At 49.3% G+C, this 25,106-nt stretch overlaps 1 protein-coding gene across 12 annotated transcripts in view; it reads left to right on the forward strand.

Moving 5' to 3' along the window:
- UBAP2L (ubiquitin associated protein 2 like) overlaps positions 1-25,106 on the forward strand; it is a 1,950,223-nt gene that overhangs the window by 305,762 nt on the left and 1,619,355 nt on the right. For all 12 annotated transcript variants that reach the window (XR_011304365.1, XR_011304368.1, XM_069651771.1 and 9 more), the window contains exon 5: positions 20,321-20,489. Coding sequence is in view for 10 of the 12 variants with exons in the window: in XM_069651771.1 (XP_069507872.1) it covers positions 20,321-20,489 (169 nt within the window). In the remaining 2 variants the exon portion in view is untranslated. The remainder of the gene's footprint in view (positions 1-20,320; positions 20,490-25,106) is intronic.

Consider the following 25,106-nt stretch of genomic DNA (forward strand, 5'->3'; position numbering starts at 1 on the left):
TAAGTTAAATGAGGGTAATGTTCTGATAGTGAGTGGTACTGTGTTCCAAAGCTTGGCAGCCAGGACTGGGAAGCTGGCGCCCCCAGCAGTTTGCAGCTTGAATCTAGGGATCACCAGACCTAGGGATTTTGCAGATCTAAGTGCTCGGGATGGTATGTGTTGAGTGAATCGCGAGGCTAGATATGAGGGGTCCTGGTGGTTAACACATTTGTATGTGAGGGCCAGTGCTTTCAGAGAGATCCTTTGGGAGACTGAGAGCCAATTGAGGTTCTTTGTAGTTTCTGAAATGTGGGCAGATCGGGGGATATTGAGGGCCGTTCTGATGGCATTATTTTGGGAACTCTGAAGTTTGTTGAGATTGCCCTGGTTAGTGCCTTGGTACAGAGCATTGCAGTAGTCCAATTTTGACATAACCACGGTCCTGGCCAGGGTGATGCAGTTCTGGGCGGTAAGGAATGGGCGACAGGCTGAAATCAATTTGCAGGTGTAAGCAGACGCAGCGGCTACTGCATTAGTTTGTCTAGTGAGAGCCAAGGAGGCATCCAGGTTGATACCCAAGGTTTTGGTATCTTTGGATACTTTAATTAGATTACCATCAATATTGAAGGAACCGAACAGGGGACTCAGTTTAAGTCTCTGTTGCGTGCCTAAAATGAGAAGCTCAGTTTTGTCATCATTGAGGCACAACTCGTACTGGGCCATCCAAGCTTGTATGACCAAGTAGATGTCATTAAGGGCTTTGGAGTCAACAATGTAGTCATCAGTGATGGGTATGAGTATCTGGGTGTCATCCGCATAGTTCGTGTAGGTGACGCCCAGATAGTCAAGCATATCAAATAGTGGTTTAGTGAAGACATTGTAGAGAGTTGGGGAGACACAGGACCCTTGCGGGACTCCACAAGGGACAGGTGTAGGATCGGCCGATGCGGTAGGTGAGAAAACTCTCATGTGCCTATTGTTGAGGAATGACCTAATCCAGTTGGATGCATTGTCAGAGAAGTGGGCAGCGGACTTCAGGTGCCGACATAGTATTTGGTGATTGACCAAGTCGAAGGCAGCGGATAAGTCCAGTAGTAGTAAGAGGGCCAGTTTACCGTTGTCTTTAAGGTCCTCAATTTGAGTTTTGAGGTCAAGAAGAGCTGTTTCAGTCCCGTGCTTGGGTCTGATGCCAGATTGTCTTGAGCCGAGGAGGTTATTGGTTTCTAAGTAGTTCTGAATCTGCAGGTATGCTGCTCTGTCAAGTATTTTGAGTAGGAACGGTACGGTGGTAATAGGTCTGTAGTTGGTTGGTGTTTCAGGGTCAAGACTCAAGAGTCGTTTTTTTTAGGAGAGGGATAACCCAAGCGTCCTTTAAGTTGTTTGGTACCGTTCCAGTTAGGAATGAAGAGTTAATGAAGGTGGTTATAAAAGGAGCAAGATCATGTGCCGCTTCCTTAATGATGGGTGCTGGGCAGGAGTCACCTTGGCAGTTAGGTTTTAAATTGCGAATGATGTTTTCGACCTCGAGGATGGTGAGTGGGGTAAAGCTGAAAGGGGTGCGAGTAAAGGAGGCCGTTGGAGTAGTGGAGGGTTTAGTGGGTGGGTTGGTAAAAAGGGTAGTTTGTTTGGCGTTGATTTTTGATTGCAGGGTGGTGATCTTGTTGAGGAGAGCGTTTTGGATGTTGTTGCACCATTTACTGTCTTTAATGCAGCTATCAGGAGCAGGGGAGGGGGATTCCAATTCTTTAAGGATTTTAAATAATTCCTTAGTGTTGGATTCTGCTTGGGTGATACGTTGGTTGTAGGTCTCCTTTTTGGCTTGTAGAATTGCTTCCTTGTAATTGTAGGTAGTGATAAAGAGGCGATCTTTGTTAGTCACATGGGTGGCTCTTCCAGAGTGATTCAGCCTTACGTTTTTCTTTGCGTAGAGCTCTTAACTGGGGGGTGAACCAGGAGTTCAGATGGGCTTGTTGTTCGGCTTTCCGTAGTATAAGCGGTGCTATATTGTTGATGGCTTTAAGCAATGTTTGATTGAAGATATCTACTAAGACTGTGGGGTCGTTATGTTGGGACACACATTTATTCAGGATAGGAAGGATGAGTGGGAGTAGTTTATCCCTGGTGATGTCTTTTTTATTCCTAGTGGGAATGGCTGGAGCTATTGTGGGAGTGGTGTGAGGGTTGGTTGCTGGTAAGTGGAAGATGATGTGGTGGTCGGACCAGGCACAAGCGTAGTTGGAGCTTATGGTGGTGTTGCAATTAAGGTCAGTGATCCAGTTGAGCATTCTGCCCTTAATATGGGTAGGTTCGTAAATGCGTTGTTGGAAGCCTAAATTAGCTAATGTGATGGCGACCTCCGAGGCCAAGTGATCCTTAGTGTCGAGTAGGCCCAAGGTTAAGGTCTCCTAAAAGCAATACCTGAGAGTTGGTTTTAGTATTGACAGTCAAAATGGCCGTGATCTCATCTATGAAGGAGTCAAGTGGTCCTGGAGGTCTGTAGATAAGGTGGAGAGTTGCAGTGTTGGTTGGTGATAAGGTGAGTTTCACAGAGAGGGATTCTGCCGAGCTAAGCTCAGTGTTGGGGATGATTCTGAGTGTGATGTTAGTTCTGTGTATGAATGCGACTCCACCTCCTTTGGATGTTGATGTCGGTCAGCTCTAATGATGGAGTAATCGTTAGGGATGGCGAGGGCAAGAGGTGGGCCAGCGGCTGCATGTAACCAAGTTTCAGTGATCACCACCCAAAACCTCGATTTTGTGGCCATGAGGTCGGAGATGTCCAGCGCGTGGGCCGTAATAGATCTGGCGTTAATGAGGGCACCCTTGAGTTCTTTGGCGGAGATGGTGCTGTAGGATGGTGGTAACTTCTGTGTAGTAGTGGTAATGTGTGTGTGCTGAGTGCAAGAGGCTCGAGGGGCCCGAGGCAGTCTGGATCCGAGTCTAAGATTCCTGACTTGGAGCGTGCAAGGTTGATTGGGTGTAAGTTTAGTGGCAAAGTGTTGGAGCCATAAGGCAGGGTCATTGAGGTATGGGTTACTGAGGAGCATTGTGGGATAGTGTAGTGTAGAGTGATGAGGGTCAGTCTTAACGGTGCTGGGAGTGGGGTGGCAAAGGGATGTGGTGATGATGCACACTACGGTGATAGCGAGAATAAGGTGGCTAGCAGTTGGCAATGGCCGCATATCGCGAACCAAGTGTCCTAACAGTCTATGCGGTGGGGTAAGAGTGCACTGGAGGGTACGTAGAGGTTCTGCACTGGGCCGGGGTGGGATCAGCCAGGAAATGGCAGTCCAGGTGCAGCTTGCTGGGTAAGTACATGTGCGAAAGTGCAATCAATGACTCAAAAGGCAATGATTCAGCTAAGCTGGCTAGGTGGGTACATGTGCAAAATGTAATCAATGACTCAATAGGAAATGGTTCAGTTAAGCTGACTAGGTAAGTACACGTGCAAAATGCAATCAATGACTCAGAAGGCAATGGTTCAGCTGATCTGACTAGGTAAGTACACGTGCAAAGTGCAATCAATGACTCAAAAAGGCAATGGTTCAGCTGATCTGACTAGGTAAGTACATGTGCAGAATGCAATCAATGACTCAAAAGGCAATGGTTCAGCTAAGCTGGCTAGGTGGGTACATGTGCAAAATGCAATCAATGACTCAATAGGAAATGGTTCAGTTAAGCTGACTAGGCAAGTACATGTGCAAAATGCAATCAATGACTCAGAAGGCAATGGTTCAGCTGATCTGACTAGGCAAGTACACGTGCAAAGTGCAATCAATGACTCAAAAAGGCAATGGTTCAGCTGATCTGACTAGGTAAGTACATGGTAGGTACATGTGCAAAATGCAATCAATGACTCGAGGCAATAGTTCAGCTAGGTGAATGCAGTAATTTGCGAGCAGTTGGATTAAAGTCAGGCGCTATGCGAGTACTGTACAAAAAGGATGGTGTGCCGCGTACATATGAGCATTTGAGAGAGGCAGTGACTCGTGGCCAGAATGATAAAATAAAGGTGATACCATGACCAAATGAGTCAACCACATAGTGCCGCTAAGGGGCATAGAGGGTGTAAATGTCTGGCAATGACCAGAGTATCAAACAAGTAATCAACTGAGGAAGCACAGAGATTGGGCAGTGCAATACAGAACACTAGTATGGAAAGAAGTAGAATATCTGTGAATGGGCAGTGCCGGTCCATGGATAGGAGCTGCGGCACAGTGTGCAGGATGCTAGTGGTCCGTTTTACTAACAATACAAAGATCTTGCAAACCATTTTACAAGTAATCCATTTAAGAGTCCGTTTTACAGGCAGTGCAAGCAGTGTTATACAGGCTATGCATTAGATCAGAAGGTGGTTATGGTACACAGTATCAGGGACGATAGGATCGATCCTCAGGTAGTACCAAAGGGTTATTAGAGGCGGGCAAGAACAGGAACAATAATAGACAAGTGGAGTCTGTGCTGCGTTAGGAGAGGAAAGCACAATGGTGCAAGTCAAATGTAAGGCAGAAGTTCGAAGGATTCCATGAAGTAACGTACATGTGGCAGAGTAAGAGAAGCAAACTGGGTGCTGAGCGAGCACTTACCCAGATAAATGTACAGAAGAGGCTTTGACTACGTAGGCAATCTCTGGTGAATAGGGCAGCGTTCGTGGCCCCAGGCTCCAGACGGGCAGCCTTGTTGAGTGGCCTTTGTGGGTTGGCCGGCGTTCGCCTTCCGGCGATCGGATTGGCTTCAAATAAGTAGGAGCAGCCAATCACAGCTATCCGAGGCGATTCGGGGCTGTGTGCAGTCGGAAGATGTGGATTCAAATGCAGTCGGCCATCTTTGAGTGACCGCAGCCTCGTGGGCCCTAATGGAGGCAGGCAGAAGTATGGATTCTTGTGGCAAGGGCCGGGTTTTGGGCTAAGACACTGAATTTAGGTGTCTAGCAATGCAATGCAGATCTTAAAACTGGTAGGGCGCGGAAAGTCGTAAGGGGAGGTGGCAGCCAGGATGAAGCGGGGGTACACCCCTGGCCTCACCTGAGTTGATGGTGGCATTGCTCCTGCAGTGGGGGAGCGGAACCACCTCCTCCGGGGCACCTGATGCAGTGGTATGGAGCGGCCGTCTGCTTTGAAGCTACTAGTTGGATCACACTGCCCTTCCCGACCTTGAGTTCAACACACGGGGCTGACACCGCACTCCTGTGCCGCTGGGTGAGTCCCAATTGCATAAGGGAACAGTCGGAGGAGACAGCAGTAGGTATTGAGGTGAGACTGGTTGGGCTCGGCCGTGCTAGTATCTCAGCAAGAGTCCTTTGCGCCAAGAGATGTAGCTGAGGGGCTGCCTCTGTCCTCGGGGGGGGGGGGGAGGGGGGGGGCTGCGCAGAGAAGCAGGGGCCCCTTCCTTATTTTGGCTCCTATCTGTGGTGTGTTGTACCTGTTGGGTGGACCAACTGTGGCGCAGGGACTGTTTTATGTTGCAGTGATGGATTTAGCCCTGCCTCCCGCCACCCCGTATATGTGCAGTGGGGACCGAGTGTAGCTGTCTCCTGCATTGCGGTCCCTGCCACTTTGCTTGGTGTGATTCCAGCTGGTCGCTGAGATGGCGGTCGGGACTATTCGATCGTGATGCTCAGGGGGAGGGGGCGTGGCTCACCTTGTTTTGTTGGCTGTTTTCCCACCGTTGTCGTTTGTGCTCTTCCTTCTGGGTGGCCACGTGTTGAACCATGACACCCCAACCCCCCCCCCCCGTGGTGAGGCGCATCCAGTGGAAGGGAGGACACCCCCCCCCCCCCCCCCCCCATCGTTCCCAGACGGTCTGTCGTAGGCTTGGCAGGGGTTCGACAGGGGCCGTGCAGAGTTTCATCTCACACAGCGCGTTTCTTCTGGATCAGTCAACCGTTCGTAGTTTGCATGGCTGAGGAGTCGCTTGCAAGCCCGTGCTGAGGTGTTTCTTCTTTTTTTGGGGGGTGGGGCAGTAGCACCCACTAGGGCCTCTGTTTAAGCTCTCACCCCGTCTCTCCCTCCACACCATGCAGGTATTCTTTACGGATGTTGGGGGGCACTCTTGCCACAACCAGTGCAATGGTAGATCTGCGTTGTGGGGATCGGATCCATTCCACGTTGCTTCCCTCCTGAACTCAACTGGCCGGCTGGTCTCGGCGAAGCAGCTTGTCCCGGTGCGCCTGTTAAGGTAAGTTCTGGTCTTAGTCCTCTGCCGGGAACTCTGTTCTATTGCCAGCCTTGCTGTGTGGAGCCCGGGTTGCCGTTATTGGTGACAGTTGTACGGATCACTGTGCGTGTGATAGTTGGGTGTTAGGGAGAATTCTCATAAATGTGCTAATTCCCTTCACCTTAGAGACCCCCAGCAACTTTGCTGGATTTTGAGGACTTGATTTTTTTAACCTGGACAGAGTGTGAGCCTTTTTTGCCACTCTTTTTCATATATTTTGATGTGTTTTTCTCTTGTGTTCTTTGACTTTGGAGTTTTAAGATAACTCCATAGGCATCTTTTTCATATGTTACACAGCACCCTCAGTGCAGTGACACAGGGATGTCTTTTTAGACTTCCCAAAGGTGTAATGCCTTCTCTGGGATAAACTACCATTTCCCAGAGAATGTAAGGTTAAATTGACTTTACTAGTCTCTTTAAATTCCTAGACCCAGCACACACTATCTTACTATAGAGTGCTGCAGGGGTTACCTAGTATCCCCTGTGTCTAGAAACTCATGTAGCAATCATATGCTACCCTTTTCTATCTATGGCTGGTGGCAGTGGTTTTGCAATGAACTACCATGATTTTTCCCGACCGCGAACACCCGTAGCTAAAAATCGCAGGAGCCATGTTTTTCAAGATGGCGCCTTAAGCCCCTTTGTTTAAACGGGTCCTGGTCTTTTTTTTTTATTTTGTTTTTGGTGCTTATGCACCTTTACAAAAGTTTACCAAGCATTGACATGTCATATCACCACAAAGCAAAACAGAATTTTCAGTGGACCAGCTCTTCTTTTTTCTGCCATTTCTTTTTGGAAAGGTCCTTCTAGTGTTTGTCTCTGCGCGCCAAACTAGGTTTGATCCCTTTGTTTCTATGCCTTTGGCAGGTTTCAGGACTGAAGACTGCCTCTGGCGTCTGAGTGTCTGGGGTGGGCAGGAAGTGAGGGAGGTGCCAGAAACGCCCTGTGCTTGATTTATTTCATTTGTTGTACGCCTAGACCCTGAGGTATCACGGCGTAGTTACAGAAAAGAGCAAATGCAATCTTAGTGTTGATCAAAGCATTGGGGCAGAGATACAGGTATACCGTTCTACATTATATACAATTATGTACATTTACATACAGTTGGGGTGCTCGGAGACCCAAATGCACTCTGGCGTGATTGGCTGGCTGACTGTCCGTCAAGGACAGCCACCCTGCTGGGTGAGTGGCAGCTAGGCTGGAATGAGTGGGAGAAAACTGTTTAAAAGGTGAGTCTCTTGGCTTGCAAGGTAGTTGACCACTGGAACGAAAGAACCGAAGACGAGCTGGAAGAGAAGGGCTGCTGCAACTCCTGGACCGTTGGTTCATCTCGACAGAGAAGCCCCTTCAAGGACGACTACTACTTTTGAGTTGGTGGGACCAATCGGCTCGTAAGCCACCTGGATACCATTCTCGGAGCTGGTTAGGATTAACCATGGGGAAGGACACCAGCTTGTGTGCTTGATGACCACTACTCGAACTGAAGTGACTTCATTTTGTCAGCGTTTAACGACGATCCTGTGCAGTGCAGGAGTCCTCTAACGTCCTCCCTCTTGTCCCCACGGCTGCGGCTCAGGTGAGATCTGCAGAAACTGCCACGAACCAACATCTTCAGCTGCATCTTTTTGCTTCATATTAAAGTACTGTGCCAACCCGATTGAGAGAACGCATCTCTGCGGTGAAAGTTTGTGGAACTTTCCCAACTTGCAGGCCTAATCAGCTTGTGACCCAACATATATGATTCTTTTTTCGTACAAACTACTGAGAACATTGGCAAAGACTTTAACGTTTACCACAAGAACTGCTGTTTCCTATCCAAGACACTAGTCCATTGATTTTGGCCTAGGCCTATTGAAATGAGTCGAGTCCTCTAGTGAACTAAAACTGTTTGCACTTCCTAAAAGTATTTGTGCTCTATTCTGCTAACTTGTGCCTTTTTACTCCCATTAAAATTAACTAAAATGCCATTTTGCTCCTATTTCAAGGGAGCCTAATTTACTCAAACATATTGGTTTGGTATTGAAGTATATTTGTGTTTAATATGAAGTTGCCTTCTCGTGAATGTTTTCTAAATGATTGTTTAATAAATTAATAAGTGTTTTACTAAGAAACCTTGAGAGCACCGCTGTGATTGTAAGACCTCTGTGTAACATCCGTATACTCCTCACGTTCCCTCTTGAGATCAGCCTTGCAGCTCCGCTCGCTAAGACAAACTGTGTAGTACAGACTTGTACCAAAGGTTGGGTTTTGCTTACACCTGTAGTCCTAATTGTATGTGGTGGTCCCAGAAGGTACAGCATGCAATTCTACCTAACACTGGGTCGCACACTCCGCAGAAAGCCTTTGTCGGGGCACCCGTTGGACTCTGTGCCTCAGCCGCCAGTTCCAGAAGGGGGCTCACGTGGTGCACCCCATGTCTGTGCGTCGGTGTGGGTGTCTGCGCAGTGATTTTTCTGACTGCGGTCTGTCTGTCGGGGCTCCAATGGGCCTAGGGCCTCAGTTCCGACCTGTTTGATTACGCTGAGATCTCTCCGGCAGGGGAGCACCTTGTGCTGCAATCAGCGGTGCCCAGAGGGGCTGCTTCTCATGTTGGAGCGTTGCGTTTTTCGCTCTAGGCTGCTAGTTTTTCAGGATTAATGGGAGCCTTTCCCGGAGCTTGCAGGGGAGCCGCCATCTTGGTTGGGCTCTCTAGCGCCCTCCCTCCATTTCTAACTTGATTGTGTTTTGCTTAACTTGGAGTTCTCCTGTTGAAACAATTGTGTTTATGCCCGTTATAAATGACATATCATCATATCACTATAACTAGGGTGGCATTCTAAAATCTGTCAACCAGGCCAGATTCTAGAAATCCATCTTAACAAAAACCAGTAGTTACCCCTGATTGGACCACTGCTGGCTGTTTGAATGGTGCAGAACTTACCATTGGTGGGCTTAGAGTTGCTTCCAGCTCAGATGTTGGATACCAGAAAGCTGCAGTCATTTATTTAGATCATAGTTTGAGCCAAGAATATTTCAAAGAGCAGCCTGTTGAAGGTTGGAAGACAACTCCTGAAGTGGTCCAGCATCCGTACCAGTAGCCAACCTGGTAAAGCCCTGCCCCCCTTCCTAATTTCCAAAGACCCCGATTAGTGCTTTAATCCTTGGACTATAGGGACCAACTAGTCTCAAAACAGTCAGTGCAACTCTCCTTCCTCTAACCTGTGAAGTGTCCTGAAGGGGTCGGCATCAGTGGATTCCTCCTTTCCTCTCCGATAAAACGGTTGCATCTATCTTTTCCATATAACCAGAAGAATCCTCAACTCCTGTGGAACAAATGGAAGAAGATCAAGCCCCAGACAATCCAGAGTCATCACAGTAAATCTGAGTTTGGTGGGGGAGAGTAAGTAAACTCATTGTGCCTGTTCTCCCTAATCTCCATAAGATAACATTGGGAACAAGCCAATTTGTCTTGTTTTGCCATTCTACTTACCTTTGGTCAACGCACCTAGGTCTGGTATCCAGGCCCTGTGTTAGCCCTGGGTCTGGAAGAAGGAAAAACACAATTACCTCTGGTAAAAATTGTTGAACTTTAAAACTAGCGTAAGCCTATTGAAACCTCCTTTCAGAAGCATCATTTTGGTGAGAACATTTTAGGTTTTGTGACTATTGGGCACAAGGCCCCATTCATCCTATAGTAAGAACTTTCTAAGTTAGAACATTGTCTTGTGATCTGGTTTAATCATTTAATGCATCTTAAATACTTGCCTGCGTTGCTGTTTAAGTGATCTGATGTATATTTTACTCTATGGCGACGTATATATCTGTATTAATATTGTGCGATAATACTTCTTGCTGGATTAGTTTTACAGTGTGTTCACAAGGCCTTTAATAGCAATATTTTTATACTAGACTGTCTAGACTGAGTTGTCCCCTAATGTGTGGACTCATTGAGAGCCCCGACCCCATTCTCACACTCCTGAAAGTATGCCTTGTCTGCTATGCCATGCATTAATTGTGTTTTGGCTAACCTCTCGGAGCTCCCTGTAGATTATAACTAGGGTGGTCTCCTAAAACCTGTCCTCCAGGCCAGATTCTATAAATCCATCTTAAAACACTGATCACTTTATGTGAAAACATTGGGTAAAAACCCATACTGTTTGCAATAATTGAGGACAGACACTCGTGGAAATAAATGAAATGCTGTGCACAGCAGCATTACTCTGTGCATTTGCATTGTGCGTTACCTCACAATATATGCCAGCATAAAATACATTGTCACACTCGCTGTGCCCATACATTTCAGTGCTGGCTGCCCCAATATATGCCAGTATGCCGATATAGTGCATAATGCCAATAAAACTAGAAGAAAACCTGTCCAAACGGGCTACACCAATGTAGGCCAATCTAACCATTTACTATATAATAAACTAAGCATGATCAGGTTTATTACAAAGGCACAGTAGAAAATGCAGTGCCATATTATCATCATCCCCCCCTCCCGCTCTCCACACACCCCTTCTGCTCAGACCGCTCCAGAATCTGTGCCCCGGTCCTTCACATACACGCGTAAACAAATTCACTTGTTCATACACACTCGCAGCATTAATTTGCTCATTCACTTGCACTCTGACATTCATTCACGCATGTATGCATACACACACACCAGACATTTATACACCATTCTGTTCTTACTTTCAGCCCCTTGCAGATTTTGCTGCTTGCCACTTCCCATGATGAAGTCTCTCCTATTCGCGCACAAGAACAGGAACCAGAAAGAAACGTCAAGCGACGGTTTTCCTTTATCCATGTGATCCAAGAGTCTATACTTTAGTTCCAGTAGAGCTGTCTCCGTTCCATAACCTTGTCTAAAGCCCGACGGATTTTTATTGAGAATAGTATATTCGTTAAGGTGGACAGAATCCAAAGTCTTTAGCAGAGCAGGCGTATTAGTAATGGGTCTATAATTTAAGGGCATTTTAGGACATAATCCTTTTTTTAAATGTGTTTTTAATTTTTTTTTTAATTTCTTTTTTTTTTTTAAGGATGGGGGTTATCCAGGCCTTTTATTTATCCCCAAGGGCACTGAGCTTTCACACATTTAAAGATAGAATCCAACAGGATAGATGAGCAGGATTTAATGATAATCGCTTAGCATGGATCTCCCTTATATTTAGTAGATTTCAAATGATCGATGATGCTGGCTAATTCTGGTACTGTTATGGGGGGAAATCTAAATTGCTGTATTAGTTATCAACCTGAGCGGGTAAAACCCCAACTTTCGCCTGCTTAGCGGATTCAGAATTTTTCAGAGCACTGTCTGCCTTGATTTTATCAAGTTTTCCTAGCTTGGCTTGAATAGATGAGCACTTTGCATCATTCTTTTTCACAGTGCCAGCATCCTGAATATGAGGGATTTCCTGCTCTTAAGATTTTAAAGAGCTCCTTCACTTCAGACTGGGAGTTCTGAATTCTACTGTTTAGTGTTTTTCTTGGTGTCAATGACTCTAGTTTATACTCTTTAGCTGCACACTTTGTATGCTGCCAGAGTCTGAAAAGTCTGAGAAGATTTCCATCCATTAAAGTGTTTAAGTTTAGAGGCTTTACCTCTCTTAAGCTCTGGAGAAAACCACACATTATTTTTTCGTGTTTCTTTAAGACATTTATTTTTTTAATGGTGCAAGGGTCTTCGAGATGTTCTCAAACAAGTAAGACATTTTGACACATCCTCCGCTGAATTCAATTTCAATATATCTGCAATTGCTGGGGTTAGCAGGGGTTCAATCCTGTGTCAGAATTTTCGTGTTTCGGATCATTATCGCATGATTGCGGGGGCCTCTCAATTTTAAAGAGCATTCACTCAAGATCATGAAGTGAACAAAGGAATTATCTGACCAAGGACAAACAAGGACTTGAAAATCCTTCGTGAAAATGTTGAGTTACCACCCAGTCAAGAATATGCCCCTTACAATGAGTGGGTTCTCAGACCTTCTGCTCGAAGCCCATATTATTAAAAGCAGTCTCCAGATCAATAGCCATTGCTGTGGCTGACTTGTGACCTGACCAGAGGTTAAAATCCCCCCAAAACTAATCTAGTCTTTGGTTTGAAATGGGGGTAGTAAGAAATTAGTAAGGAGTGTGGGGAAATCTGCTGCAGTAATAAGGGGTTAATTGTTTCTGCATTGAGCCCTATTTTAACCAGTTTCAGTTCAGTCCAGGCAATAGCTTGACAATTAACCTCCCATATGTCAAAGTTGGATTTAAAAATGAGGATGAACCCCCAATCCCCCCACCCGCCACCCTCTTCCACCAATCCTATCCTGACGAAACGTACTATATCCTTCTGGAATAGCTAGGCCCATACAGGGACCTGCTGCGTCATATCCCCAGGTCTCCGTAATGGCACAAATGTCAACCTCCAACTCTGTAATAGATGTGGACACTTCTAGGGCATGTTTTATTAATCACCCACAGAACGCTCTCATCTCCCTCATGTCATGAATAGAGTATGCCAACAGCATCTACATCGGAATGCCAGAATACCTGCTGAGGAAGCTATAACTAAAGCAGAATGCAGCACTATGACTAATCCATAAACTGATGAGAGATCACATCAAAACGGCACTGAGAACGTTGCATTGGCTGCCCGTCAAAACAAATCTTCAAAATGCCCTGCATAACACACACAGCGATCCATGGCCAAGGAGCAGATTGTATACAGGAGAAAATCACTGTCTACAAACCAACGTTAACACTACGATCCAGCAACATCTGCCTTGAACGCTGTAGTCAAAACAGAAATTGGGATCAGCATTTTCCAGCATTGAGGTGCAACTCGGGAATGCACTCTCAAAGGAAATGCGAACAGCAGAAGATCACCAAGTTCAGGAAACTATTAAAAACTTGTCTCTTTAACTCCAAGCTGAAAAACATTTTGGAACGACACACATACCCACCACAATGCAAGAGAACCCCACTAGACTAGACTGGACCACCCAATGTCAACCGCAAGCTCACCATGAACAATACTAAGCGAAAGAGTCAACCCATCGCAACAAACCCCAAGAGCCCCAACCAACCCTACTAATAATTCCCCTTCTCCAGCATGGGGTCTGGCATGGATTCACATGCTCATGAATGTTCCCCGTCGTCAGGCCGGGAATCCTCGGTATAGAAAAAAATCAGTATCAGTTTTGTTTCTGATCTCTTTCTTAGTAACCAATCACTGGTCTCTGTGTCATACTGCCCCCAGCCAATGACTGCCCTCTCCCTAAGCCCTGCCTCTGGCAGCCATCCTCAGATTTTAACCGCACGTTCAAGTGTTGGGAGTCCTCGTGCTGTAGCTCTCGAGCTTTTGCTGCGTTTTCACGCTTTTTCAGGAGATTTTTCTCATTTTTCGGTTAAATAGAGCCTCAAGCTCCACCGTTTCTACATCCGATCAACGGGGATCCGTTTTGGAGTTTTCTACGCCCCTCAAGGGTGAAGATTTCGTCGAGTTATGCTTTTGGAGGATTCCAGAAGTGCCAAGGCCTACCCCGGACATGGCCCAGGAGAAAGGAAGCTCGACGCCCGGGAAGCTGTTCAGGACCTGCCCTGGATACCAGCTTCAGAATGTTTTCAAGGAGGACGAGCATTCGTTATGTCTCTACTGTCTCCATGAGGACATGACGCACACGGAGAAGGACTGTGCGTTTTGTGGGAACATGTCGGAGCGGACCATGAAGGATCGCCACCTCAGTCTCGCCAACTGGCTGGAAGTGAAGAGCCCGTCAGGCGAAAAGAAGAAAAAAGTCAGAGCCGTCTTCTAAGTCCTGTGAGGGCGCCCCGGCGACAGGGGCCCAACAAAAGGCTAAGCACCGCGAGTCCGCGGGCTACGGGGGCGCCGAACGGTCGGGCTCCTTGGCTGCCAGGCAGGGCGCATCCTCCCCGGCGCCATCAACCATGAGCCAACGCTCTGGCTCGGGTAAGAGGCAGTCCGAGAACCCTGCGAAGCTTCTGGAGAGGCCCTGGTCTTTCTCGAAGATTCCGGCAGAGGGGGAGCGAGGCTCGGACCCTCCCCCCAAGGTGAAGGCCCAAGGCGTACAGAAGGTGACGATGGCCTTAATTCACCCTGCTAAGACCTCGATTGAGCTGCCCTGGAGGCGGACTCAGGACCCAGAGTCTCCCTGCCACCACGGAGGGAGTCGTCTTTCAGGCCCATTGAGAAGACCCCCACAAAGTCCTCGTTGGAAAAGGTGGGGGAGGGGCTAGTGGCCATCGTGGATACGGACACGACCTCTGAAGAAGAGCTCATCGAAATCGTGGTAGAGGCCCAGCCCATCGGGAGGGATCCCGACGAGGGCGACGACGAGAGCGACTGTGCCGCCGACGAGGCTCCTCAAGAGCCCTCGCTTCCGGCGCTGCAGGACACTTCGGCAGCCATTTTGTCAGCGATTCAGTCCTTATGCTCGGAGATGAGGACAAGGTTGCCCCTCCCCCCCGACGGAGGTACCTGAGCCAGACCCGACGGAGGAACCGGAGCCAGGACCTTCGGAAATTCCACTGCATAAGAGGACGACGACGCATCCTACGCCACCTTTCCCACCTCTGCGACCTGCTCTGCCTTCCCCCCTGGTCTACTACCCACGGGGATGATACAGGCACGGACACAGCTACGACAGGTACAGATGACGACAGGTACAGATGACGATGCAGGCGATGACTGGATATGTCCCCCGTTGCCCCCTGCTCGGGCGTCCCCGCCCGATGAGATTGGATCCTTTCATGCCATGATTTCCAGGTCATCCGAGCTCTTCCAGCTCTGCCCAGAAGAGAAGGAGGAAGGGTTCCTTTACCAACGGCGCGAGGCTAAAAGGAAGACGCTCCTCGCCGTACCGCTTCTTGATGACATCTGGGATGAGGGGCTCGCCCTCCTCAAGAACCCTGCCACGGCGCCGGCAAAGAGGGACCGGTACGAGAAGTAGTACCGGGTCCCCGACGCTGCCCCCTTGTGCCTTTGGCACAACCTACCCCGGATTCGGTCATCTCGGCGGCGGCAAAGAAGAAAGCTGGGGGGGGCATCGGCCTCGACATCAACTTCCCCGCCGGACGGTGAGGACAGGAAGATGGACACGATGGGACGACGGATCATCTCATCCGCAGCAACGACTATCAATTCGGCCAACGCCCTGGCTATCGTAGCCCGCTACGACAGGGAGTTGTGGTTCAAAATCGCCCCTCTGTTGGACTTCCTTCCGGATGCCAAAAGGGCTTAGGCCCTTGAAATCCTTCAGTAAGGTGAGATTGCTTCGGACCACGCCATCACGGTGGCAACGGACATCGCCGACACCGGTTTCCGTCAGTTGGGCAACAGCGTTTGCTTGAGACGACGAGGATGGCTCAAAGCCATGGATTTCCGCCAGGACGTAGAAACCAAGGTTTTGGACATGCCCTTCGACGGGAACAACCTGTTTGGGAAGGCGGTTGATGAGTCCCTTCAGGCCATCAAGACAGACACAGAGACTGTCCGGGCACTGGGAGTGCTCCAACAACGACGGCCGTCCTTTCGGAGCTCCGGAGGCAGACCAGCTGCCTCCAAGGGATCCGGCAGTGGCTCCTCCACGTACCGCCAAGTGGCAAGATCTTCGTCCCAGGAAGCCTACAGGGGACGCGGCAAGTCAGGTGGTGCCCGTCGTCGTCGACAGGCAGGTCAAGGAGGCAAGGCGGCCTCCAAACAAGATTGAACTGACCATGGGGTCGGGCCCCCGCCGAAGCACCCCGGTTTGAGGCCGGCTGGCGAGGTTTGTCAGCGTGTGGGAGTCCATCTCCCCCGACCGTTGGGTGCTGGACGCCCTGGCCCAAGGGCACACCCTCGAGTTTCAGAAGAAGTGCCCTTGCGTTCCACCCGTGGCCAGGAAGGAAAATCACTTCCCTCAACTACTGTTGGAAGTAAGGGCGATGCTCAAGAAGGGTGCCATCGAGCTTGTCCCAAAGAGGCTGCGGGGCTCCGGAGTTTACTCAAAGTACTTCCTCGTAAAAAAGAAGACAGGAGAATGGCGCCCCATTCTGGACCTGCGACGACTGAACAAGTACATCAAGGCACAGAAGTTCTGTATGGTCACCCTCCAGCACGTGCTGGGACAGCTGGAGGACGACGATTTCCTGTCGTCGTTGGACTTGGAGGATGCTTACTTCCACATCCCCATTCTAAAAAGACACCGAAAGTTCCTCAGGTTCGTGGTCCAAGGCCGGCACTACCAGTTCAAGGCCCTCGGATTGAAGTCGGCACCCAGGGTGTTCACCCAGTGCCTCGCACCGGTGGCGGCGCGGCTGCGCCTACAGGGGATCCACGTCTACCCCTACCTGGACGACTGGCTCATCCAGGCAAGGACAAGGGAGCTCGCCGTGGAGCACACTGCGAAGACCGTCCAGCTGCTCATGGACCTGGGATTCTTCATCAACTTTCCAAAATCCCACCTGATCCGTCGCAGGTCTCCCTGTTTCTGGGAGCCAAGCTCGACACAGTGGCACGGCTGGCCTTGGCGTCTGAGGAAAGGACCAGGACCATTCTGGGCAAGGTGCAGCGTCTGCTGGCCACGGACATGGCCAGGGTAAGATCTATCCAGTCCCTCCTCGGGATGATGTCGTCCTGCATTTATCTGGTGCGCCTTTGCAGGCTTCGGATGCGCCCCTTGCAAGAGTTCCTCGACGCCCGCTGGGTCCAGTCGACGGGCAGCTTCGAGGACAGGATTCCTCTCAACGAGACGTTCCGTCAAGCGATCCGGTGGTGGGGTACCCGCTCCCATCTGGCGGCGGGCACAGACTTTCAGACCCCAGCTCACCAGGTGACTGTGACGGACGCCTCCCTGGAAGGTTGGAGAGCGCACTCCGGAGATCTTCACGCGAGAGACCTTTGGCTCCCAGAGGAGAAGTCACTCCACATCAACATCTTGGAGCTCCGCGCAGTGTTCTGGGCCCTCGGGTCCTTTCTTCCGTCCCTCAAGGGCAAGGTGGTGAGGATCTTCACCGACAACACCACCACGATGTGCTACATCCGGAAACAGGGCGGAACCAGGTCCCTGGCCCTATCCAAGGAAGCCCAGGATCTGTGGCATTGGGCCGTCACCCAACGGATGTTTCTGGGGCCTCTTATCTGGCAGGAATAAACACAATCGCTGACTCACTCGGCAGGGAGCTGCGCTCGTGCCACGAGTGGGAACTACGCCAGGATCAAGTGGATCGACTCTTCCGACGATGGGGCGAACCCCAAATCGATCTCTTCGCGACGGCGACGAATTCCAAGTGCAGGAGGTTCGCCAGCAGGTTCCCCCTGCCGAGGAGCATGGGCGATGCTTTCTCGTTCCCCTGGGACGGCCTATTTCTTTATGCGTTCCCTCCGCTGCCATTGCTGCTCCGGCTCATCAACCAGCTCAAGAGGTCCCGGTGCAGGATGATCCTCGTCGCACCGGAGTGGCCGAGACAGATCTGGTTCCCGGACCTTCTGGACTTGTCAACGTCCACACCAGTCAAGCTGCCGACGGACGCAGACCTTCTCTCCAGAGAAGGAGGCGCCATTCTTCACCACAACCCAGAGTCGCTGAACTTGCAGGCCTGGCTCCTGCAGCGCTAGAGTTTGGAGGGTACGACATCCCGGCCGACTGCAGAGAGGTTCTTGCAAAGGCCAGGGCATCTTCAACTCATGTGCTACGGACATAAATGGAAGAGGTTCTCTGTCTGGTGCAGTGCACAGAAGATTAACCCTCTGCAGATTACGGCCCCTCAAGTACTGCCGTACCTACTGTCGCTGGCCATAGCTGGACTGGCTCACGCCTCCATCAAAATAAATCTGGCTGCAATCTCCCGATATATCAGGACTACGGGACGGGCATCCTTGTGGTCTCATCGCCTGGTGAAAGAATTCATGAAGGGACTATTCCGATCATTCCCACCGGTGAAGGCCCTTGCCCCGGCGTGGGAGATTAATGTGGTGCTGACCAGGCTCATGAAGGCCCCATTCGAGCCTATGCATTCTGCGCCTTTGAAGTTCCTGTCATGGAAGACCGCTTTCCTCGTGGCCATCACCTCCGCACGACGAGTGGGAGAGATCCAGGCCCTATCTTGCAAGCCTCCATACTTTACTTTTCATGACACGAGGGTGGTGCTGAGGACACACCCCTCCTTCATGCCCAAGGTGCCGTCGGACTTCCATGTCAACGAGCCCTTGGTGTTGCCAGTTTTCTTCCCGTCGTCTTCGTCGCCGGCTGAGGGGACTTTGCACTCGCTGGATGTAGCTAGAGCGCTGAAGTTCTACGTGGACTGCACAAAGAGTTTTCCGAAGACGTCACAGCTGTTTGTGAATTTTGAGACTTTGAATCAAGGGAAGGCTCTCTCAAAGACTTCCATTTCCAGTTTGGCTCTCCGGCTGCATCATGCACTGTCACCGGTTGGCAAACCGACTGCTGCCCGGCTTTCCGAGAGCCCATTCGACCAGAGCGATCGCTGCTACCACGGCGTTCCTGTCTGGTGTGCCCCTGCTGGACATCTGCAGGGCTGCGACTTGGAGGTCGACGCACACCTTCACAAGATTCTACTGCGTCCATCGGGATTCCAGGGAGGAGTCCAGGGTCGGCCAAGCAGTGCTGCGCAACCTGTTCGCCTAAGGTGGTGAGCCTGGTGAGGAGGTAAGAGATGCTTAATGTTGAGTTGTTGTATTTTTTAATGTTGAGCCTGTTGCCACCTCCCGTGGTTGTGCATGTGTGTACTGCTATGTATTCTCTTATTCATGAGCATGTGAATCCATGCCAGACCCCATGCTGGAGAAGGAACAAGTTACTTACCTGTAACTGTTGTTCTCCAGCATGGGTCTGGCATGGATTCACATGCGAACCCTCCCGCCTACCCCTCTGCGGCTCTTCACTTGGTCATACTGCCACTTTACGTGCTACTAAATCTGAGGATGGCTTCCAGAGGCGGGGCTTAGGGAGAGGGTAGTTATTGGCTGGGGGCAGTATGACCCAGAGACCAGTGATTGGTTACTACTAAGCAAGACAGATCGGAAACGAAACTGATACTGATTTTTTTCTATACCGAGGATTCCCGGCCTGACGACGGGTAATATTCATGAGCATGTGAATCCATGCCAGAGCCATGCTGGAGAACAGTTACAGTTACTGGAGAACTTGTTCCTTCTCAGCAATCATTGCATAACTGACTTGACACGAGCCTCAGACACGATACATTGAAACCCAAAAAAATCTACCTCTCCCACAACACGCTATACTCTCAGATAATGTCTGCACACAAATGCCAAGCTGCCAAATTCACACAAGCACACAGTGATAGGTTTTTCCGTCTTTTAGTGCCAGCACATTAAAGCTCTCTTGCGCTTCCCCTCTCAACCCCACTAAGCGCCCCAACCCTCCATCTTTTTAAATCTGTTATCAGCACCTGGAGACCATGAAAAATGGAAGCAGTGTACGGAACAAGTCCCAGTAACATAACAATGCTTAGTGTGTTGAGGCTTAATAGTGTATTTTCCTACTTGCCGTCTTATTTGATAGGAGTGCTGTGAGTGTGTCTCATTGTACGATGACGACACTCCTAAAAGCCTTGCTGCTTTATCACTTACCTTCATTGAGTTTGGCTAGTTCAAAGTGTATTTTCCCTGTTCGCTATAATATGGTGACTGACTACACGCAACACTCCTTCAGGGTCGGTTCTGAAAATCTGTTTTAACAATATGCAACATGTCTAAGTGCAGTTTCTTAAAGTCATGGTCACATTGTCTGCTTTCAGGTCACTAGAGGGTATTAAGTAGCTGTGCATGCATATGTTCAATTTGCTAATCCACTGCCAGTGCATATTTAGCACCAACTGCAATGTGAAATTGCTTCATGGTGCCACAAAGGCTTTATGGAAATTAAACCAGCTTGTGTTTATCGGTCTGCAGAGTATCATTTTGCTCCATAATATTTGTACTCTTTATTAGTGTTTCTCAACTGATGTGCAGTATGAATGTAGTCAAATGTTGAATATGAAGGTTTTCCTAAGGCTCCAAATACCACACCCCTGCATGCATCGGTTCTGGGCAAGTCATGGTTGTGGGTTCCAGTTTTAATTTGAACACTGATCTTCATTTTCTTTTTTATATTTTTTTTATCCCACACTTCAGCATTCCTGGGAGATGGTTGGAAAGAAAAAAACAGTCTCTGGACAGAAGGATGGCGGACCGGCAGAAACCTGTGAGGAGGCCAAAGAAAACCGAGAGAGGGATCAGGATTTCAGCAGGCGGCGTGGAGGGCCATTGAGGAGAGTGCGAGGTGGCAGTCGTGGCAGAGAGTGTAGGCATCGTTCACAGTATATCTTTTTTCCTTTTACTATCCTAAATCTGCATCCAGAATGTCAATGGTGGGGATAACATCGAAGCAACATTATAGTAATTTAATGAAGCTTGGTTATTGCTTTCTTCTTGTACAATAGTTTTTGTATCAAATTTTTCAAATGGATTTTAAATATATACAATTTTAATCATATTTGATTTGATATTTGATAACGTAGTTATTTAGTAAATGTCCAACATTGGGGCAAGTTGGGTATTTGTTTGAAAGAGGATTACACTTTAACTTTCTGAAAAATTGCTTTTTTTTTATAAAGATCAAAAGAGCTCATGGATTAAATGTTTTTTGATTTCATATGCTAAATACTAAACTTAGCTTAAGAAATCCAATGCTTGAAGGACAATATGTTGCTCGTTATCTTGTTAGCAGCAGTTCATATTTAATTCTGCACATCCCGTACATGGGTATCACCATGCTATTCACTCCAGCCAGAATTCAAAGGATGGCATGTTTAGAATTAGGGTGAACACTTGTATTTTTGGAAAGTACCCATAATTGGGCTCCTAAACTATGTAGCTCGGTTCATGGTTTACTTTTACTACAAAATCAAATGAAATCTAAGTTAACCTGATCTTGAGGCTGTTGACCTGTGACAGGCAGTGTTCTGGGCCCTCAAGTCGTTCCTTCGTCCCTCATGGCAAGGTGGCGAGGGTCTTCACAGACAATACCACCACAATGTTCTACATTAGGAAGCAGGGGCACCAGGTTCCCAGTGCTCTCCAGAGGGGCGCAGGACTTGTGGCACTGTGCCGTTGCCCAAGAGATGCTCATCATCCCTTTTCACCTGACTGGAGTCAAGAACACCATCTCTGACTCCCTCATCAGGGAGCTGTGCTCCTGTCATGGGTGGGAACTTTGGCAAGATCAAGTGGACCGCCTCTTCCTCAAATGGGGCAGACACCAGATCGATCTGTTTGCACCGGCGACAAATTCCAAATGCCAGAAATTCACCAGCAGGTTCCACCAGCCGAAGAGCATGGGGGGGGGGGGGGGGCGCGCACGTGTGTGTGTTCCTCCTGTCGGAAGGCCTTTTCCTGTACTGTCATGGCCACTTTCCCAGGATCACAAGAGTGGTACCATCAAGTGGAGGGAGCAGGGGGCATCATGGGTCACGCACGTCCCTTTGCGACATATATATATGGGGGGGGGGGGCCTGGTTGGACACATTACTCGCCAGGCTCATGGATGGATTTAAACAGGACATTTTCATTATGGGCAGAAGTGCTTAGAATGAACAGGAACACTTTTATTAGGAGCAAGAATACTCTCAAGAACTCTCATTCGTGTAACTAGTCCAGGTGTGGTCTCCATCTCCATCTTCATCTGCATCTGCACGTGCATCTTCTAACTTCTAGGAGTGGCAGGGTGTGGCATGCAGAACTTTGCTAGGGGGCGTGGCCTTAAGAGCTCAGCTATAAAAGCCAGCCCAACCCCAAGGCACACGCTTCGTGTTATTCTGCACCTCCGTGCAGGTTAACACTCACCGTCGCCTGGGATTCCTCTTACCTGGAGTTATCCTACCATCTTCATCCGTGCTTGTCACTGGAGAATCCTGATCTTACTTGTACGCTTCCTCCTGGCACCGCGGCTCACCTGCAAACATCCCGTAACACAGACAGCATCACCTAGGCACCGCGCCAGGATGCACTCCATCCGAACTCGCAGCACCTGCAAAGAAAAGGCAAAAGACATGGTTAGACACTTAACAGACATTACGTTAAGGGCTAGCTGCCATTACAACCTTGCACCTTCCCTAAAGCAATGACTCAATTGCTGCTGGACATTGCAGTCGCATCTATCTTCGGCTTAGCTGCGTTCAGCACCTCCACAGCTGTTGTTGGGCCGCATTTCCACCTATTTTGCACTGAATAACGTTTGTTTTCTCCCAAACAACCACATTGAGAGCAATAACATCAAGACATTGAGAGGGAAAAGACAAAGACCTTGAGAGAAAGCAGAAAGAGGAACTTGGTCGCAGTCGGACTGGACTAATACTCAGGAATCGGTGAAGGAACTAGATTCCACCAAGCGCCCCTGCCAGAAGTAGCAGGATGGAGAGCTCATCATTCACATTAATCAGGTGAGCTTTATGGGCCGGTACGTGCCCACAGAAATCGCTCCTTGGGGTCGAAGGGGTTGGGAGATACCACAGTCACCTACCAGCGCATTCACATTTTCCCATATCCACGCAGGAACAGTGCCACCAATTGTCGCCGCCCATAGCTGATCCGCAGGGGATGAAACCAGAAGGGGGGGGGATCTAACACCAGGGAGGGCTGCAACCGTGCCCCAATGCCTCTGCAGAGACCAGGTGAGCGTAACAGTACGCGTTCCCTCATTTGCCTCTTCTGCAGTGAGTCATCAATCAACTCAAACGTGCCAATGCAGGATGATCCTCGTCGCTTGGTTTGGGCAAGGCAGATTTGTTACCCAGATCTTCTCAGCCTGTCAATGTCACCCCTGGTCAAGCTGCCAGTGGTCGCAGATCTGCTCGCCAGAGGAGGCGCAACCCTACATCACGATCCAGGGTTGCTGAACCTGAAGGCTTGGCTACTGCAGCCTTGGAGCTCGGAGGGTACGAGTTGCCAGTGGATTGCAGGGAGGTCCTTGCCAGGGCCAGAGCATTGGCGACTCTTCAGTGCTACGGACAAAAGTGGAAGCTTTTTGCGACGTGGTGCTGGATTCAGAAGATCAATCCTCTTGGGGTCATGGGCCTGGAGATTCTGCTGGGTTTGTTGTCGTTGCCCACGACTGGGCTGGCGCACACCTCGATCAAGGTGCATCTGGCGGCTATCTCCCGCTCTGGGACGGTCCTCTTTGGTGCCACTGTCTCGTCAAGGAGTTCCTCAAAGGACTGTTTCGGTCATCCCCACCGCTGAAGGCGCCGGCCCCGACGTGGCAACTGAACGTGGTACTGACGAGGCTCATGCAGGGGGTGGCCTTTCGAGCCTATGCATCTGGCCTCTCATGTTCCTTTCGTGGAAAACTGCTTTCCTAGTGGCCATCACCTCTGCCGGGAGGGTAGGTGAGATCCAGGCCCCATCCTGCAAACTGCCTTATTTGGCTTTTCACAAGAGGGTGGTGCTGCGGACGAACTGCTTTCATACCAAAGTTTCAGCCGGAATTCCACCTCAACGACCCTTTGGTGTTGCTGGTGTTCTTTATGAAACCTTTGTCGCTGGCTGAAACGGCTGTGCACTCGCTGGATGTCGCTCGTGCTCTAAAGTTCTATGTGGCACGCACAAAGAGTTTCCGGAAGACTTCTCAACTATTTGAACTTTGGTCCTGTGAACCATGGGAAGGACTTTTGCAAGGTTTCCATCCCCAGGTGGCTCTCCGGCTGTATCACACACTGTCACCGGTTGGGAAACGGACCGCTGTCCGAGAGCCCATTCTACCAGAGTGATTGCTGCAACAACGTTCCTGCCTGGTGTGCCCATGATGGACATCTGCAGGGCTGCGACGTGGAATTACACGAACACACTTACAAGATTCTACTGCGTCGACCGGGATTCCAGAGAGGAGTAAAGGGTCTGCCAAGCAGTGCTACACAACCTGTTCGCTTGAAGGGGAGCCTTTTCCAGAGGTAAGAGTAATTGCTCCTTTTGAGCCTTGCCACCTCCTGCGGTTGTGTAATGTTGTACTGCTAAGTATTTATTCATGAGCATGTGAATCAATGCCAGACTGCATGCTGAAGTAACCAGTTACTTACCTGTGATGATTGTTCTCCAGCATGGGTCTGGCTTGGATTTACATGCAAACCCTCCCTCCTGCCCCTCTGCAGCTCTTCTTGGTCATACTTCCACTTTGCGTGCTACCAAATGTGAAGCTGGCTGCCCGAGGAGGGGCTTAGGGAGAGGGCGTCATTGGCTGGGGGCAGTATGACACAGAGATCAGTGATTGGTTTAGAGGAGAAATAGTTTGGAAGTGAAACTTTTTTTGTTTTTAAGGGGAATATTCATGAGCATGTGAATCCATGCCAGACCAATAGTGGAGAACAATAGTTGCAAGTAATTAACTTGTTCCATATCACGAAGTTAACTACAGTTTGTTTCAGTAACTTTTTCCTTACGGCAATTTTTGAGTGTCTAAATTTCTGAAGCTTGTGAATCTGCTTAAAATCACAGGTTGTGCATAGTTGACATCTTTTGCAAATCGTAGAGTATTGCATCTTTCTAAGATCAAAAGGGACGTCGACATGGGCGTGACATTAACACTATCCCTAATGTGACGTGTAGTGTACCCAAAATTCCTCATGCGTCGGTCCCACCAGATTGTTTTTTTCCGCCATCCTAGTTGGTGGCTTATGCAGAGCTCGGAAATGTATTGCTAACGTGTATTTCCACGGCCTACAGTCTTCTAGTCACTTTCGCTTCGACTGCTTTGGGGGTTTCCTGCCACCGATATCTACATCTGCTCGACGACCAGGTTCCACTCTCCCTACTGCAAGGGCCTCCCTTGCAGTAGGGAGAGTGGGACCCTGGATTTTATTCCTCAAATGTATTTCCTTCCCCTCTCTTTCTCTTCTTGAACTGGCTGTGTCTGCCGCTACTAGGGGTG

The sequence above is a fragment of the Ambystoma mexicanum genome, chromosome 1p, assembly GCF_040938575.1.
Source record: "Ambystoma mexicanum isolate Mex_15411 chromosome 1p, UKY_AmexF1_1, whole genome shotgun sequence".
NCBI lineage: Eukaryota > Metazoa > Chordata > Amphibia > Caudata > Ambystomatidae > Ambystoma > Ambystoma mexicanum.